Source organism: Pagrus pagrus, assembly GCF_965226575.1.
Source record: "Pagrus pagrus genome assembly, chromosome: 11".
In the NCBI taxonomy this organism is placed as follows: domain Eukaryota; kingdom Metazoa; phylum Chordata; class Actinopteri; order Spariformes; family Sparidae; genus Pagrus; species Pagrus pagrus.
The window spans coordinates 5,720,042-5,734,294 of NC_140195.1; the positions used below are offsets into that span (position 1 = coordinate 5,720,042).

A 14,253-nucleotide genomic window follows, 5' to 3' on the forward strand; every position below is an offset into this window, starting at 1 on the left:
CCAGATGCCACGAGCTGAGCTGTTTCAATTATGTCCCATACAAACTACAGTGGTTTTCCATTATTGTGCAGATGGTCCTGTGCAAAGCTATTCTTAAAACGGGAGCATATGGTGGGAGTGATGTTGCAGGTTGGCATGGACCTTATTTTGAAAAGCTAACTCTTTACGATTCCCACAGCTTCAACTCCTTTATCCTCCAGCACACCATTTGGCAAAACCTAAAATCCCACTTTCTTTTTTCAGTATGATTTCCATATCCAACAGTGCCGGTTCAGAACTGGTTAAACAGGGAAATTGTGCAATATTCTAGAGGGATATTTGTTCTTGACACAATTACATACTAAATAATAATCCTGCCGAACAACGAAGCCCTGATTATTCATTTTATGAGGTCAAACAAGGTGCTGTGTTGTGAGATGGCTGTTTTATCTTTAAAATGTAAAATACCAAAGCCTTGAGTTATTTTTGGTCCACACTCTGTCGGCACACAGAGCCCCAGAACGAGCTTCAGCCTTATTCCACTTAAATTTCACAGCCGTTGTCTGAAGAAATGAATGCCACAGCCTCCGTGCAGCTGGATTACAGATCAAAAATGACTTTGCTCTGTGCCTTCTGTGTTTGTCTTCCAGCTGATTAACCAGAAGATCAGAATGTGCACACAGCTGAACAACTGCAGGTCATTTGTATCCGTGCTGGAGTACCTCCTCGCCATTGGCAATTACCTCAACGAGAACGCCAAGAAGGAAAAGGCCAAGGGATTCCGCCTCTCCTCCTTAGCTAAAGTATGATTCCACCACTGCTGCCTGACCTTTGATTGAGTTGCGGCCCGAGGCTAATAAGACTACTCACTGAGATACACAGCGGGGGGCTCCTTGTCTTTCAGCTGCTTCCTGTGTCGGTCGCTCAGATCCTCGAACACAGTCCTCCTGACAGGTGTGATGGCGTCGCTACCTGGAGGAATTAAACTTTGCGCAAAGCGCGGCCACTCGTGGGTGAATCTCTCAGAAATGAACATCATTAAGTGCAGTCAGTCGGAGCAAAACGTCTGCGCCTGTTTTCTGGTTTATTTAAAGGAACGGTTTGACCTTTTAGGAAATACACTTCTTGCCAAGAGTTGGATGAGAGGATTGAAACCTTCCCATATTTGTCTTAGATTTAAAAAAAATGTTAATGTCCCAAGAGAGGCAACTTGTGGGACAGACGCATTAAAAACACAATAAAACAACAGTAGCTAAAAATAATCTGTAGCAGCCATCATCAATGTCACCACAGTCCAGGCAGACATTTAAAGTGCATGTCAACAACTATCATAAAACAGTGTCATGAAAATGAGCCGCATACTGCACATCCCGTATGTATCCACTTATTTCACATCCCTCTGTCCGTGAAAAGTATTCCCTCGACTCCTATAGGTCGAGTCAAGTCGTCACGCAACTGGAATCAGCAAGGTTTAGCTTATAACGCAGGATATGGGGGGAAACAGCTCGCCTGGCTCCGTCCAAACTTGGGTTGGGCGATATGATGGTATATACCTGTCGAGGATATTGGCAACGCACAGCGGGAGCTACTCCTTAAGGCCTTGGCACACCAAGTCTGCTTTTTTCTGTATGCTTTCTTAAGCCCGTCTTTGGATAAAAAACGAGACAAGACAGAGTCATCAAACAGTGAAGGGGAGAAAAGGAAAAGACAATCGCCTACTAGGTCCATGAAATCCTGAAAACAAGACAAGATCAGCGAGATCAGGTCGTATTTATTTTTAAAGAGTGTGCAAAGGCCTCCAGTGTCTCTGCTGTAAATTGGCTAATGAAATAGACGTGCAAAGTGAAATTGTCTTTTAAATTGACAGACTTCGTATGTCATATACATAGAATCAAAAAATGATTGGTAACGCACCTCTAAATTGCTTTTGCCAACGGTCACAGAAGAAGAGTAACAAGACAAACGGAGGAGCAGTGAATTGGTCCGGCACATAATCTCTGTCGAACCACAGCGTGGTGTTTTCACACCTTGTGTTTTTTATACAGAGTAAACAAACAAGACACAGCATGTTAATGAGCACACTTTAGAGGTGGTTTTGTTTCCTTCTGACGGAGCCAGGCCAGCTGTTTCACCCTGTTTCTTGTCTTTGTTCTAACCGAAGCTGCTGGATGTAGCTTCTTATTTACCGTACAAACAAGCGTGTTCTCAATCTTTTCATCTAACTCTCGGGAACGAAGCGAATAAGCATGATCCCTAAAATCCTAAACTATTCCTTTAAACGTTCAGCAGCCGTCGGATGTTTAGTTTTAAGTGTTGTCTGGGGTTCGTGCGAGTATTTTCTGCCTTTCCCTGAATTTAGTTTGAACCACTCCTCCGTCTGCTGGGAAGGTTTTAAGGGGCAGTGCGCTCTTGGCACAGAAGTAAAACGTCCTCTGCTCCGTTAATGAAGCCGAGGCCTCGTGTTCCCTCAGAGGTGTTTCCAGGTCTAATTGAGAGAAGTAAACTGTTGCTGCTTCAGACAGACTCTCATCAAATTAATGGCCGGCTGCTTTCAAGAAAAATGTATCGAATTCATCTCAGTTTTGCTTTTTTCTTGCGCGCATCAATACTTGGTGCATGTCTTGGGTATATGTGATCCAGAGAGACGGCAGGAGCCTTAAATTGGTAAACAACATAACCTAGAAAAAGACCATGAGTGTTTATCACTGGATGAGAGAGAGGTCCTTCTCGCATTTCAATTATATAGTGCAACATGGCTTGAATTGTAAAGTCATAATAACCCTTTAATACAAATATATTAAAGCACAGATACTGCTGCTGTAACTAGTTATGAGTCATAATAAAAAAGCTATCAGCTGTCAATCAGATGAATCTGTTTTTTGACTGAATTTTACTATATACAAATCAAATGGTAAACTATTAACAATATGAACAAAGCAAACTGTGAACAGAGAAGTATTTTAACTAATTTACGTATGAAAAAGTGCTGAGATAATTACAGACGTTTACTGTAAAGTTGGCAACAGAAGCTAAAAGGCTGTGCAGCTCGAAAAGCTGATAAACGTCACACCAGAGGGCAAAAAAAGAGTAGCGGTACAACAAAAGTGTAATAATAGCCCCTGAATTGTATCAGAGTAGAGGTATAAAGTAGCAGAAAATGAAAATACTCAAGTACGGTACAATAATACAGCAGTATAAGTCAAGTTATCAAGTTAAAATGTTACTTTGGTAAAGGTGACAGTCACCAATGCCGATATTACTTGTATCTGATATTAAATGTGCTTAAGTATCAAAAGTAAAAGTAAAATTATACATATATTTACATGTAGGTATGCGCATGTATGTACTGTCTATGGGTCAACCGATTATTGGATCAGATATTCAACTTTCTTCGGACTACCAGAATCAGTTTTTAAACTAAAATCTCATTGCTGACCAAACAAACTCATTGCAGATGCAGCTGTGAAGTCTGTCTTCTCACCGGCAACACAGCAGGCACCAAACCAATCGGCAAAATCTCAATAATTCAACATGATGTAAACTGGTGATATATGATGAAAAATCACAGAAAAAGACTAAATTACAGGTGTTCAGACTCACTACCACCTACTGCCGCACACTGAGCTGAGTAAAGGAGAGTAAAGGACTCAGACTCCCTTAAAAGAAACTGAAATTTGTGTACTTCGATCTTGTTTAACATAAAATCCTGATTTCATGTTTGAAAAGACCATTTTCAGACAAGGTTAGGTATATATTTCATAAGAAATTTCACCTGCAAGCACTTCAAGTAGTGGAAAATGGAAATGATTATGTAAGTACCTCAAAGTACAGTACTTAGGTAAGTGTACATGTACTCAACACTCAACACACAACATATACACACAGTTTACAAGCCGTTTTACACGTAGCTTCTGATGCAGGAGTTTACATTTGTGTTCACGCTCACGGGAAGGTATTTCAAATAGAAATCCCAAGGTTGACGATATAAACAGACGACCCGAGGGGGATGCAGAAACAGAATCTATGCATTGTCATCCTATCTCTCTATGGCCTTCAGCTATCACAACACACACTTGTCTTGTTTCCTTTATTGTCTTACTATACGTCCTCGAGCTGTGTAGCAGGAGACTACAGGGTAGTAGTCACCCTCCGCTTTATCCATCTTTTCTCCATCCACAGCTCTCCCAGTTACGTGGGAGTGACAGGAAGTTCACCTTGCTCCATGCCCTTGTGGAGCAGATCACGTTGCATGAACCGTGCCTGGCCACTTTTACCGAGGAGTTGGCAGAATTTGAAACTGTCCCTGGAGGTATTTGCTAATCAGGATTTCATCAAAGCTGTAAAAAAAAACCTGTGTGGTACTTTTCAGTTGTGGTCTGTTAAGTGAAACGTGCATTTTTCTTCTTCTCCGTCTTGGATAGCGTCCATCAAAGGCCTGACCGCAGAAGTGGACGGTGAGTAGATCACATTTTACGTTTTGCTGAGATCGCTGTAATACTCCACTGTTTTGTGCCAACGCAAGTTATTTGAGAGGAAGCGTGATTGTAACATTTACTGGATCTTTCCATGATCGTAGTTTCAGCGTACTCTGTTGAAAACACCATGATCTCATTGTCTAGGGAACATATGGGCTCAATCCAATATATTGTCTGTATGATGACTTACAAGCAGTTGCCACAAGCACAAATACCGCACATCACCGCGTCACCCAGGAGACAGCATCTGATTTAAAGCAGCTATTTGCTTCAGTGGTCAAATATGATGGATGGTAATCAAAAGTGTGTGTGTGTGTGTGTGTGTGTGTGTGTGTGTGTGTGTTTCAGTCCTGAAGAACGAACTGCAGAAAGTCATTCAGTACAAAAAAACATCCAAGAAGAGAAATGCCGGAGTTCAACGGCTGAACTTCTCCAAAGACCTGAAGGTGAGCTGGTGAATCTTTGTTGTTTTATTATTTATTTATGCGTTCATTTAAAGGGGCAATGTGTCTTCTTGTAAACAAACACAGTATTGACTGCGCTCATTGTTTCCTGCACAAATGGATCTGGTTACTAGCTGCTTCGTTTTCATCAGCCGCTGGTCTTTTCTCTCCTGTTATTGGCACACTGCTGCCCTTTATGAAGCATTATGTAAACAAATACAAATACATTATTTGGATATGCACAGGTAATGTCCTCCGAGCAGCATCCACATTTTTGCAGTGATATTTTTCACACCCTCCTCCCCAGCGACCTGTCTGGGATTGACACAATCATCTCACCGCCTCTATTCACACAGGCCACATATACGCTGATAACGCAGCCATTTAAAACTAGAATGGCACTCAGTAGAGTGTATACCTCTGCCAAACAGTTTGCATCAAATTGTCCTCACTCATAGATACCAGCCACCTAAATTCTCCCGATATTTCTTTTCATCAAGATCCATGTCTTATTCCCTGAGAAATTAACGAAAATGTTGAAAAAAACCTTATCCTGCTAGGTAAAAGAAATTGAGAAAAAGTTCCTGCCTCCGTCCCTTTATCTGGATCTGCACCAAAAGTTAATGGGGTCCATTCTGGGCCGAGATCCTTCCTCCATCCGCGTTTCGTGGAAATCTGTTTGGTAGTTTTTGTGTTTTCCTGTTGACAAACCAACCAACCAACAAACCAGCAAACAGACACGGGTAAAAACACAACTTCCTTGGCGGAGGAAATTATAGAAAAAGCCAGTCTCTTATGACTTCCAGACCTCGGCTCCTGTGCATCAGACAAAAGTAATCCAAGTGATTGTTGTCCTTATGGTGCGAACAGGAGATGCAACTTACCAAAGCAATGGAGGTCTGCCAGAATGTAACGAACAGGCTGTGGGCTTAAAACACAGACGGTTTGATGTTCAGACTTTCTGTGAGCTTCGTTAACACAGCTGTTATTTTACCCTCATGATCTCTGACGTGAAGACTGGTGCTTGGAAAACTGAGGAGCTGAAGTTAGTTTAATATTAACAAACTGCAAATCAAGAGTTAATTAAATATAAGTTAATGTTTATTTGACTATTAACAAACAATCAAAAGCTTTAAAGTAATAATCTCAAAGATTTTCATGATTTTCAAGATTTTCGATGAACGTGAAACTAAAAATTAAACTGAAAAAAGGTGCACATCGCTTTCATGTGGTGCTGTTATGGAGATGTGATGGATCTCTGGGAAGCAGTGAGGTCCAAAAATACACCTGTAACTGCCACTTTAAAATCTGATTATTACGCAATTATTTGATATAAAGTTGCAACTGATGTGTATACTACTTTGTAAATGGTCAATAAACACTGTGCAGTATCTGTAAACATTACTTGGATGGCCATTATAAAGTTCCAGCTGATGTTTATAAACCTTTACGGTTGCTTAATTAATGGTTAATAGTATATAACTGTTTAACAGTTGCTTTATTAATGATGTTATTGTAAGTTTTACCCTGGGCTTTCTTCTATTGTAAACACAGCCTCCAGTTTCATGAAAATTCCCAAAATATCAAACTATTCCTTTAAATCACTCCTACAGTCGACTTCACAAATTATTAAAAAGCAGCTGTATCATACAAATGAGCGTGTAGGTGTTTTTTATTGCAGGTGGCCCTAAACTACATTTCAGAACTTCCCTTTTATTCTAAACTTTCAACATGTTTTTAACTAATATATAAAGTGTATACTGGTCCTGCAGGAGGCTCTGCAGAGTTTAACCCCTCAGCGACAGCAGTGTAGTTTGAGCAGTGTTCGACCTAATGAATGAACAGACTCAACAGGATTTCCTTGTGCTTTTTTTCTTTCTTCTCCTTCTATCCCCCAGATGACAATTGAGAAATACAACACGGATCTCTCGGCATTGACGAAGACGTGTGAGGAGATGAAGAAACTCTACTCTGTCACGCTGGTAATCCTTGAGTTATTATTTCAATATCTCTTTTGTACAGCCTCAGAGATGGATCGTCCTCAGCCCTCAGTAGCGTATAGATGGCCCTCTTCAATTATTTGTCATCGTATCTCCCCACCCTACGCTGGGAGAAAACGTATAATTCAAAAGGGAGAAGTCCCCAAGGTTACTTCCTTTTTTTTTTACACAAGGACATAGTGCATCTTATATATATAGTGTGCGTGTGGCCGCGGCTTCCGCATCATTTAACGGCGAGCACCGCTGATTTGCAGCTCTGAAAGATGCTGTACTTACTCCTGCGGATAATTTTTTTTCAGGATTGGTGAGCAATTGCCGCCGTCTCCTGTAGCCAGAGAGTGTGAGAGACAAGTTCATCCTGACCCTTGATGTGCGATCTCACATCAGAGAATGAACGGTCTAGACATGATTAAAAATGAGAAGCTTGAAGAGCACCCCGGTGGGGTTTCTGATGTCGTTATTTATTTTTTATTTTTTTTGTAAAACAGCAACGTATTAGCCTACAAGGACACATACAGGAAAGTTGTGGTCGATTGCTTTAATAGAAAAGTAGTTGAAGGAAGCTTTTTTGTTCTACTTCTTCTTTCTTGACGTCTCATTTTAAATATATTGCTCCTCATTTATACTTGAGCTATTTATGATTTAAGTTCTCACTGATGTTGACTGGACTCTGGGACCAAAATGATAATATTGTTTAATGAGTACAGAGAACTATACTCGCCTTCAGCGTCAGATCTCTCATATAGAAAATTCCTCTGCCTCACATATCATCAGATTTATTGGAGCTACTGGTCCCTGTGTATTCTTTTATCACATCGTCTATAAAGGGGGACGTTTTCTTTGCTCGCTAACCTGGTTAGATTAGGTTTATAGAACTCAAGCCTGCTTTTGACATCTTAACAGGTGCTACATCTTTTTTCTTATAGAGTCCCGACTGAAAACAATCAATACAAAAGTAGTGCTTATTTTCTCACCCTTCCCACATCTCTATGGACAATCCATCATCGGAGAGAGTCCACTCACCCTTCCCTCTGTGTTTCGGCGCTGAGATATTATAGTGTGAGCTATGAGCTTTAGGCCTGGTAGGGAATTGTGTTATATTAGACCCACAATTAGATTCTCGTGCACTGCAAACTTTTTCCACAACTTGCACACAAGTGAGTGAAAAAGGGAGGCTGGGGGATAATGTGCTGTAAAGTGAGCGCACGGAAATAATAAGGATATCGTTCTGATGCTCGAGCGCCGTTTTCACAGCCGAAAGCACCGTTGGCGTCCGCTCTCCAACTGTCTTTATTTACATCTCTTCTTTTGTGACCGTAGATTTAATCTACAAGAGGTAATAAGTAAAGGAATAATAGGAATAAGTCAACATTTTGGTTAAAAAATGCTGATTTCTCGCACAAAGTAAGATCACACGACTGTATGGTCAAAATGAAGCCAGTAGCTGGTTAGCTTAGCTTAGCATAAAGACTGGAAACAGGGGGAAGCGGCTAGCCTCGGGGACATCTAGGCAACAAAGCACATTCTCCTTCTTCATCTTCTTCTTAAAGTCAAGAGTATAACTTTGTTTCCTGTCCAACAAGGAAGAACGAGATCAGGAAACCTGATCTCGTTCTTCCTTGTTGGACAGGAAACAAAGTTATACTCAAGTAGGACAAACTGTTGACAGAACTGCAGCATTGTTCATTTTGTTTGAAGGTTTAAAACTCATTAAAGAAGACTGTTCAAATCAACCTTTTAAAAAGCTTCTTTTTACTCAGAGTAACTGAGAAATCAATATCAAACAAACGCTCCAGATGAGACAGTATCTGTTATGTAAATTATATCATTTGTAGATATGGAAAAAGCTAAATTACTTCAGGGAGCATCTTTTCTGAGTTTTTTTTTCTTTTAGCAAAGCTTATTTTTGGTAAAACAACTGCATCATTACTCATTACACATTCTCATACTGTACACACTGACAGCACATTTAAACACCTTGTAAATACTCACATTCAAGCATATTTCCCCAGATGTCAATCTGTTCCCTTTAAAGTGAAACATCCTAAGATTCCCGTATCATTTCCGTTGAGACTGTTAAGATAAATCACTCCTAATGTTATTAAAACTAGTCTGTTTAGCCCAGCAGCTGCGACCTTTTAAAGTTTAACAATGTGACCTTTAACTGTAGTGTCGCCTTCAGGTCAGGGATTATTTTTAATCACGAGGAATCATCCCTGCGTGTTTTGATCAAAGTTGGACCAGTGGAATCAAGACATATTTAATAATTAAGTTTGAAGTGTTTTTTTTAATGGTAGCGTCCTTATCTGTGTCCTCTTCAGTATTTTCAAGCATCACAAATTTAGTCAGAAGCAACTCAGTGGGATTTTGCAGATGAACGCAGCCCAGTCCTGAGTCTCCGGCTCCACCTGCTCCCCTGATTCCACTGCATGGGTGACCCCATGCATGAAACCTCCTGCACATACAACAAACCCTTTCTTTCCTGTGCTGTGGCGTTGTGCATGGAAGCAGCAGGTTGGAGACCAGGCGTGATATTTAGTCCCATCGTGTCACGGGGGAGGAGAATTCATAACGATGTTCTTAAATAGCCAACATGCTAATTTATTATACATAGAAGGAGCTCATTAAATTTTTTTATTTTTTTATTTTGTTACTCTGGAGGCATGATTTCAAAAAAGTGTTAAATAGAAGGAGACGTTTTATGTAACGTGCTTCGCTGTAACATGTCCTGAAAAAAGTCTAACACCTTGTCAGAACACTGACAGCTGACAGCTAAGCCACACCGACACAAGTTTCTCTTCAACACACGTCTTTAATAGTTAGGAAGACACAATATAGCAGAATTGATTCTACCTCTGCGTCTGAAGATAAACTGCTTTTAATCTCGCATTTCAAGCAAAGAGCTCAAACCTGCAGATTAGAGAAGATACGGATGCTTCTGCTGGCTGCTCTGAACATTTCAGCATCGTCTTGTAACCTTATTTGTATCTATAATGTTAACAGGTGTTTTTTTTGTAAACTAATGAATGGTTCATGTGGTGTGTTTATGCACCAGCCTCCCCTCCCATATAAGGAGGTATAAACATTGATAAATACATTAAAGGGGTTTATGTTCCAGAGATATCTACTGGAGTTAGCATGCCCGTCTTGTCTCCGAATACCACTTTGTACTGCAAGAGGTGATAGTTCGGCAGTAGCTCAGAAGGTAGAGCGTGTCGTCTAGTAATTGGAAGGTTGCTGGTTCGGATCCCTGGCTACCCAAGCTGCATGTCGAAGTATCCTTGAGCAAGATACTGAACCCCAAATTGCTCCTGATGAGCAGTTGGCACCTTGCATGGCAGCCTCTGCCATCAGTGTATCAATGGGTGAATCTGATAAGTGCTGTAGAGCGCTTTGAGCGGCCTGTAGACTGGAAAAGTGCTATAGAAATGCAAGTCCATTTACCGTTTTGCCATAGAGCTGAGAGATGTGGTTTCAGCTGGGAGATTAAAGGCAGCGAGTTCATGTTTCTCTCTCTTTGACTGAACCGAGATGAGCTTAATTGCCTTGTTAACTCATCGTGAAACACACTTAATTTAAAGACGACATAAACGTAATAAAACTCACAAAAACAGTCCATAACCACCTCTGGTTTGTTTGAAATAAACGTTCTGCAATGTTCTGAAAACCTGCCAGTTCACACCAACGCGACTACAGCAGACGATGCATCGTCTCAATCGCAGTGTCTCTTTGTACTTTCGCCGCTGGCTTTTTTTTTTTTTTTTTTTACAGCTGGATATAATTTGTAGCGCCTTAAAATATGAATGAGCTCAGTGATAGCTACAGTTGCATTTCCTAGTAATGGTGAAACGGCGGAAACGAGGCATGTGTGTCTTGAAGCGAGTGTGTGGGAGGGAAAGAGAAAGAGCAGTGGAGAGGTGTGGTTGAGCGAGGGGCTGTGAATGTGAGCGGAGCAGAGGAGAAGATATGTAGTTGCCAATTAAGTAGTAGGCGCTAATTACACCAGCCACCGGCGACATGACAAGCTGAGTTGCAGGCAACACCGTTAGCGGGCCCGAGTCGAGCTGCAGCATGTCAGTTCACACTACTGAGACGATTCGTTGCGGCACAAATCTTTGGCTTGAATTTGGCTTAAAATGAGCTGAACCTGTTGCCTGCGGTGACTCCTCCCCGTCATCCGAGGTTGAGTTGCAGGCAGACTCCAGTCAGCTAATAGGGCCTGGTAGCTCCAAGGCTAGCTGAGGCACTTGCTAACGGCAGCCAGATGCTACCGCCAAAGAGTAGCAAGTCCAGCAGACTTGAATTCTGGCCATTTCTAACAAATTATACTACATGTAAGATTTTTTGGTCGTCCGAAATTATCGACAGAATGTGAATAAATAGCAGTTTGATTTTATGACGCCTCTGTGTTGTGTTCCAGAGATATCAACTAAAGTTAGCGAGCTACCCAGATGGCCTTGGTCCAAAGCTCTTGCGCTAGCGGTGTCAACGCTAACACTTCTCTAGCCCCCGAGCTCCCAATATGAACCACTTGCTGCACTGCTAACTGAGCTAACTAGCTCATGGTAGTTACAGTTAGCAGTAGTGAGCTTTTACTCTGGTGAAATGCCGCCTCCTGCTTATAAATGCTAAAGGGTAGTGTTTCCTTTGCTTTTGGCACGTATGGTGCATTGCAGTGGTTATATTATTACCATATATTTTAAATACTTGACACTATTGGCATCGGTGGATTCTGTTCACCAATTATACATTTTGACGGCAGCGTGGAGATGAAGGAGCATCTGAAACACTGACTGACAGAACCAGGCACTCCCTTTATTCTCCTTCAGCCATTTTGAAGCTTGGTTGTGGATTTGTTGACTTTGCTGCATGTGTTTGCAAAAATGTATGCAAATATTTATCATGCACAGAAAAACAACCCGGCTGATCAACTGAGAGGCTTTGCAGAGGCTCCCGTCACTCAAACTGGGTGAAATGAGAACTCTAGTGCCTCGACGGACTGGTAATATCGGGCTTTCCTGGCAGATATTTGGCGGAAAAGAATGCAAATAGCCTAATTAGCACATCTGATGTGAGAGTGTAATCTGTTATAGAGAGAACAGGTGTTAATAATGGGATGACACACCCCTCTTGCTTTCAGGGACTTTTTGAGAACAGACCTCTTACAGCTGGGTAAACCTTTCAGAAGGACACACTAATACAAGCAGCAGCAGTGACATACTGAGGCTTTGAAAGCACTAACAGACTTTTTACTTACAATACACCAGGTGTCACCCTGCCAGTGTAATCTTTTATAGACCCGTCAAGTGATTACTTCTTATCGCTAACTCCCTTTGTACATATTAGATTGATTAATGTGAGTCACTTTTGAATAATAACCACAAGCCTTTTCAGTTAATTACGCCTTAAACTGTTAATCTTCTCCTGGGTCTGTTTTAAAGGTCATTTGTGTAGGATTTATCAGAATTATGTTTTCATTAGCATAATAACCTGAAAATAAGAATAGTTTTGTTTTCATTAACTCAGAATGAGTCTTCTTTATCTGCAGAGGGAGTCGAGTCTGCCATATTGCACCACCAATGTAGCCTACAGAGAGGGAATTTCGTATTTTAAGCTTACATCGAAGGGAAGGATTAAACGAGGGGTGTTTAGTTGGTTGCAAACCGCAACCTCACACACTGGACCTTTACCCCTGTCAAAACAGCACTGCAGTCGCCACGGGAGATTGTTGTTCACATGATCCAGTTTAAATCGACCTGAAATAAAAAAATCACAATAACAAAAGCTTTCATTCTTTTTGCAGCAGACTTTCGTCTCTAGCCATATCACGTCGTACGCACGTGATGACGTCATTGCACTACATGACGTGCATTGTAAAACGTGGTGACTACGTGTGGTGGTGCTAGTGAGTGTTGGGAGGGGAGCAGAGAAGCAGGTTGATGGCTGTCAGAGAGAGACTGAGAGAAATAGTAGCTTTGAGCACAGTGTATTTGGTAATTGTGAGCATGTTTATCATATGAAGATACTCCTTGAAATAACAACACAAAAAGCAAAAAATACCAATGAAGGCACTGGGGGAATACTGGATTTCTATTGCAGATGAAACTATCAAAACGCCTTTGTACTCAAGAACTAAAATATGTACATAAATCAAATATGTTGTAGAGTGATAAAACAAATTAAAAACTATCAATGTAGGCACCGGTGGATCATTTCTGTTGCAGTGTTCAATCAAGGTGTGTTTTTTCTTCATTAGGAATTTGTTTGTGTTGTCTTCCAATTGTTCATCTTATAAACAAAGCAGATTCTTTGCTGCATATGTTAAGAAATAGACCGTTTATATTGGTGGAAAAGGTTCTGCTTCCTGAGAAAGCTCTCAAATCCAAACAGGAACAAGGACTCCATTTATGTACATTAAATCTTTGAAAACACATTGAATAAATATGGAGGAAGTTTGGGTGGTAGAAGAAGCTGCACCAGAAAATAGGTTTGGTATTCGAAGAGTAAGAAGTGTTGAGATGGACCTGCATCACTGTGATTGGGTCAGCTGACAGCCTTAGAGCTGAGAATGAGCCAGTGATTTGGGAGCATGGATGAATCGACTCAAACGCGCTCGACCTCAGTGCTCTGCCTAATATAATGCTACACTTCAGTCCCGGTGATATAAACCATGCCCTTGCTGTTACCATGCTAACAGTGGCAAACTGGGTGATGTTGAATTCGTAATTTGTGAGGCTCTCTATCTTTCTATTGAGCCGAGTTGAAATTTCATCATGAAAGAGATATTTGGCTGATTTGATTGGGTCCATTGAAACTCAGAACCTTGAAGCTGTAGTTGTTTAACTCTGCCGTTGACCACTGACAATTTTTACACCTCCTGAAAACCTCAATCTGCCCAAAAACCAACCGCAATTAGAGACTAAGCTTATTCACTTTCTTGTTGAGAGTCAGATGAGAAGATTTCTATCAATCTCACACCTACATGGTAAATGTGAAGCTACAACCCACATCCAGATAGCTTAGCTTAGCATAAAGACCAGAAACTGGCAAAAACAGCTAGCCTGGTTGTGTCCAAAGGTAACAAACCTTACTTCCAGGCCCTCTACAGCTCACTAATTAACCCTATATATCTCATTTCAATAACAATTCATACATTTTAAGTGCCAAACTATTTCCTGGTCGGGAGTAGTGACTTCCTGGGCTTTCTGCTGGCTAAGCTAACAGTTTGATAGCTCCAGCTACATAGTTAATAAGTAAAGGTAAAAATAAGAAAGCAAAAGAAGATGGCCACCCACATTTAATTCAGTCTATGGCCAACAAATGCCTGTAAAGCTAACGTCTATGTGTTGCCTACTT

At 41.0% G+C, this 14,253-nt stretch overlaps 2 protein-coding genes across 2 annotated transcripts in view; one reads left to right on the forward strand and one right to left on the reverse strand.

Moving 5' to 3' along the window:
- Positions 1-926, reverse strand: part of cd40 (CD40 molecule, TNF receptor superfamily member 5) — a 34,914-nt gene extending 33,988 nt beyond the window's left edge. The window contains exon 1 of the mRNA XM_084367844.1: positions 850-926. The gene's annotated coding sequence lies outside the window, so the exon portion shown is untranslated. The remainder of the gene's footprint in view (positions 1-849) is intronic.
- The window catches only part of LOC311264718 (uncharacterized protein), a 39,653-nt gene that overhangs the window by 23,474 nt on the left and 1,926 nt on the right, over positions 1-14,253 (forward strand). The window contains exons 12-16 of the mRNA XM_084365809.1: positions 630-782; positions 4,159-4,288; positions 4,401-4,433; positions 4,803-4,900; positions 6,796-6,879. Of these exons, the coding sequence (XP_084221935.1) occupies positions 630-782; positions 4,159-4,288; positions 4,401-4,433; positions 4,803-4,900; positions 6,796-6,879 (498 nt within the window). The remainder of the gene's footprint in view (positions 1-629; positions 783-4,158; positions 4,289-4,400; positions 4,434-4,802; positions 4,901-6,795; positions 6,880-14,253) is intronic.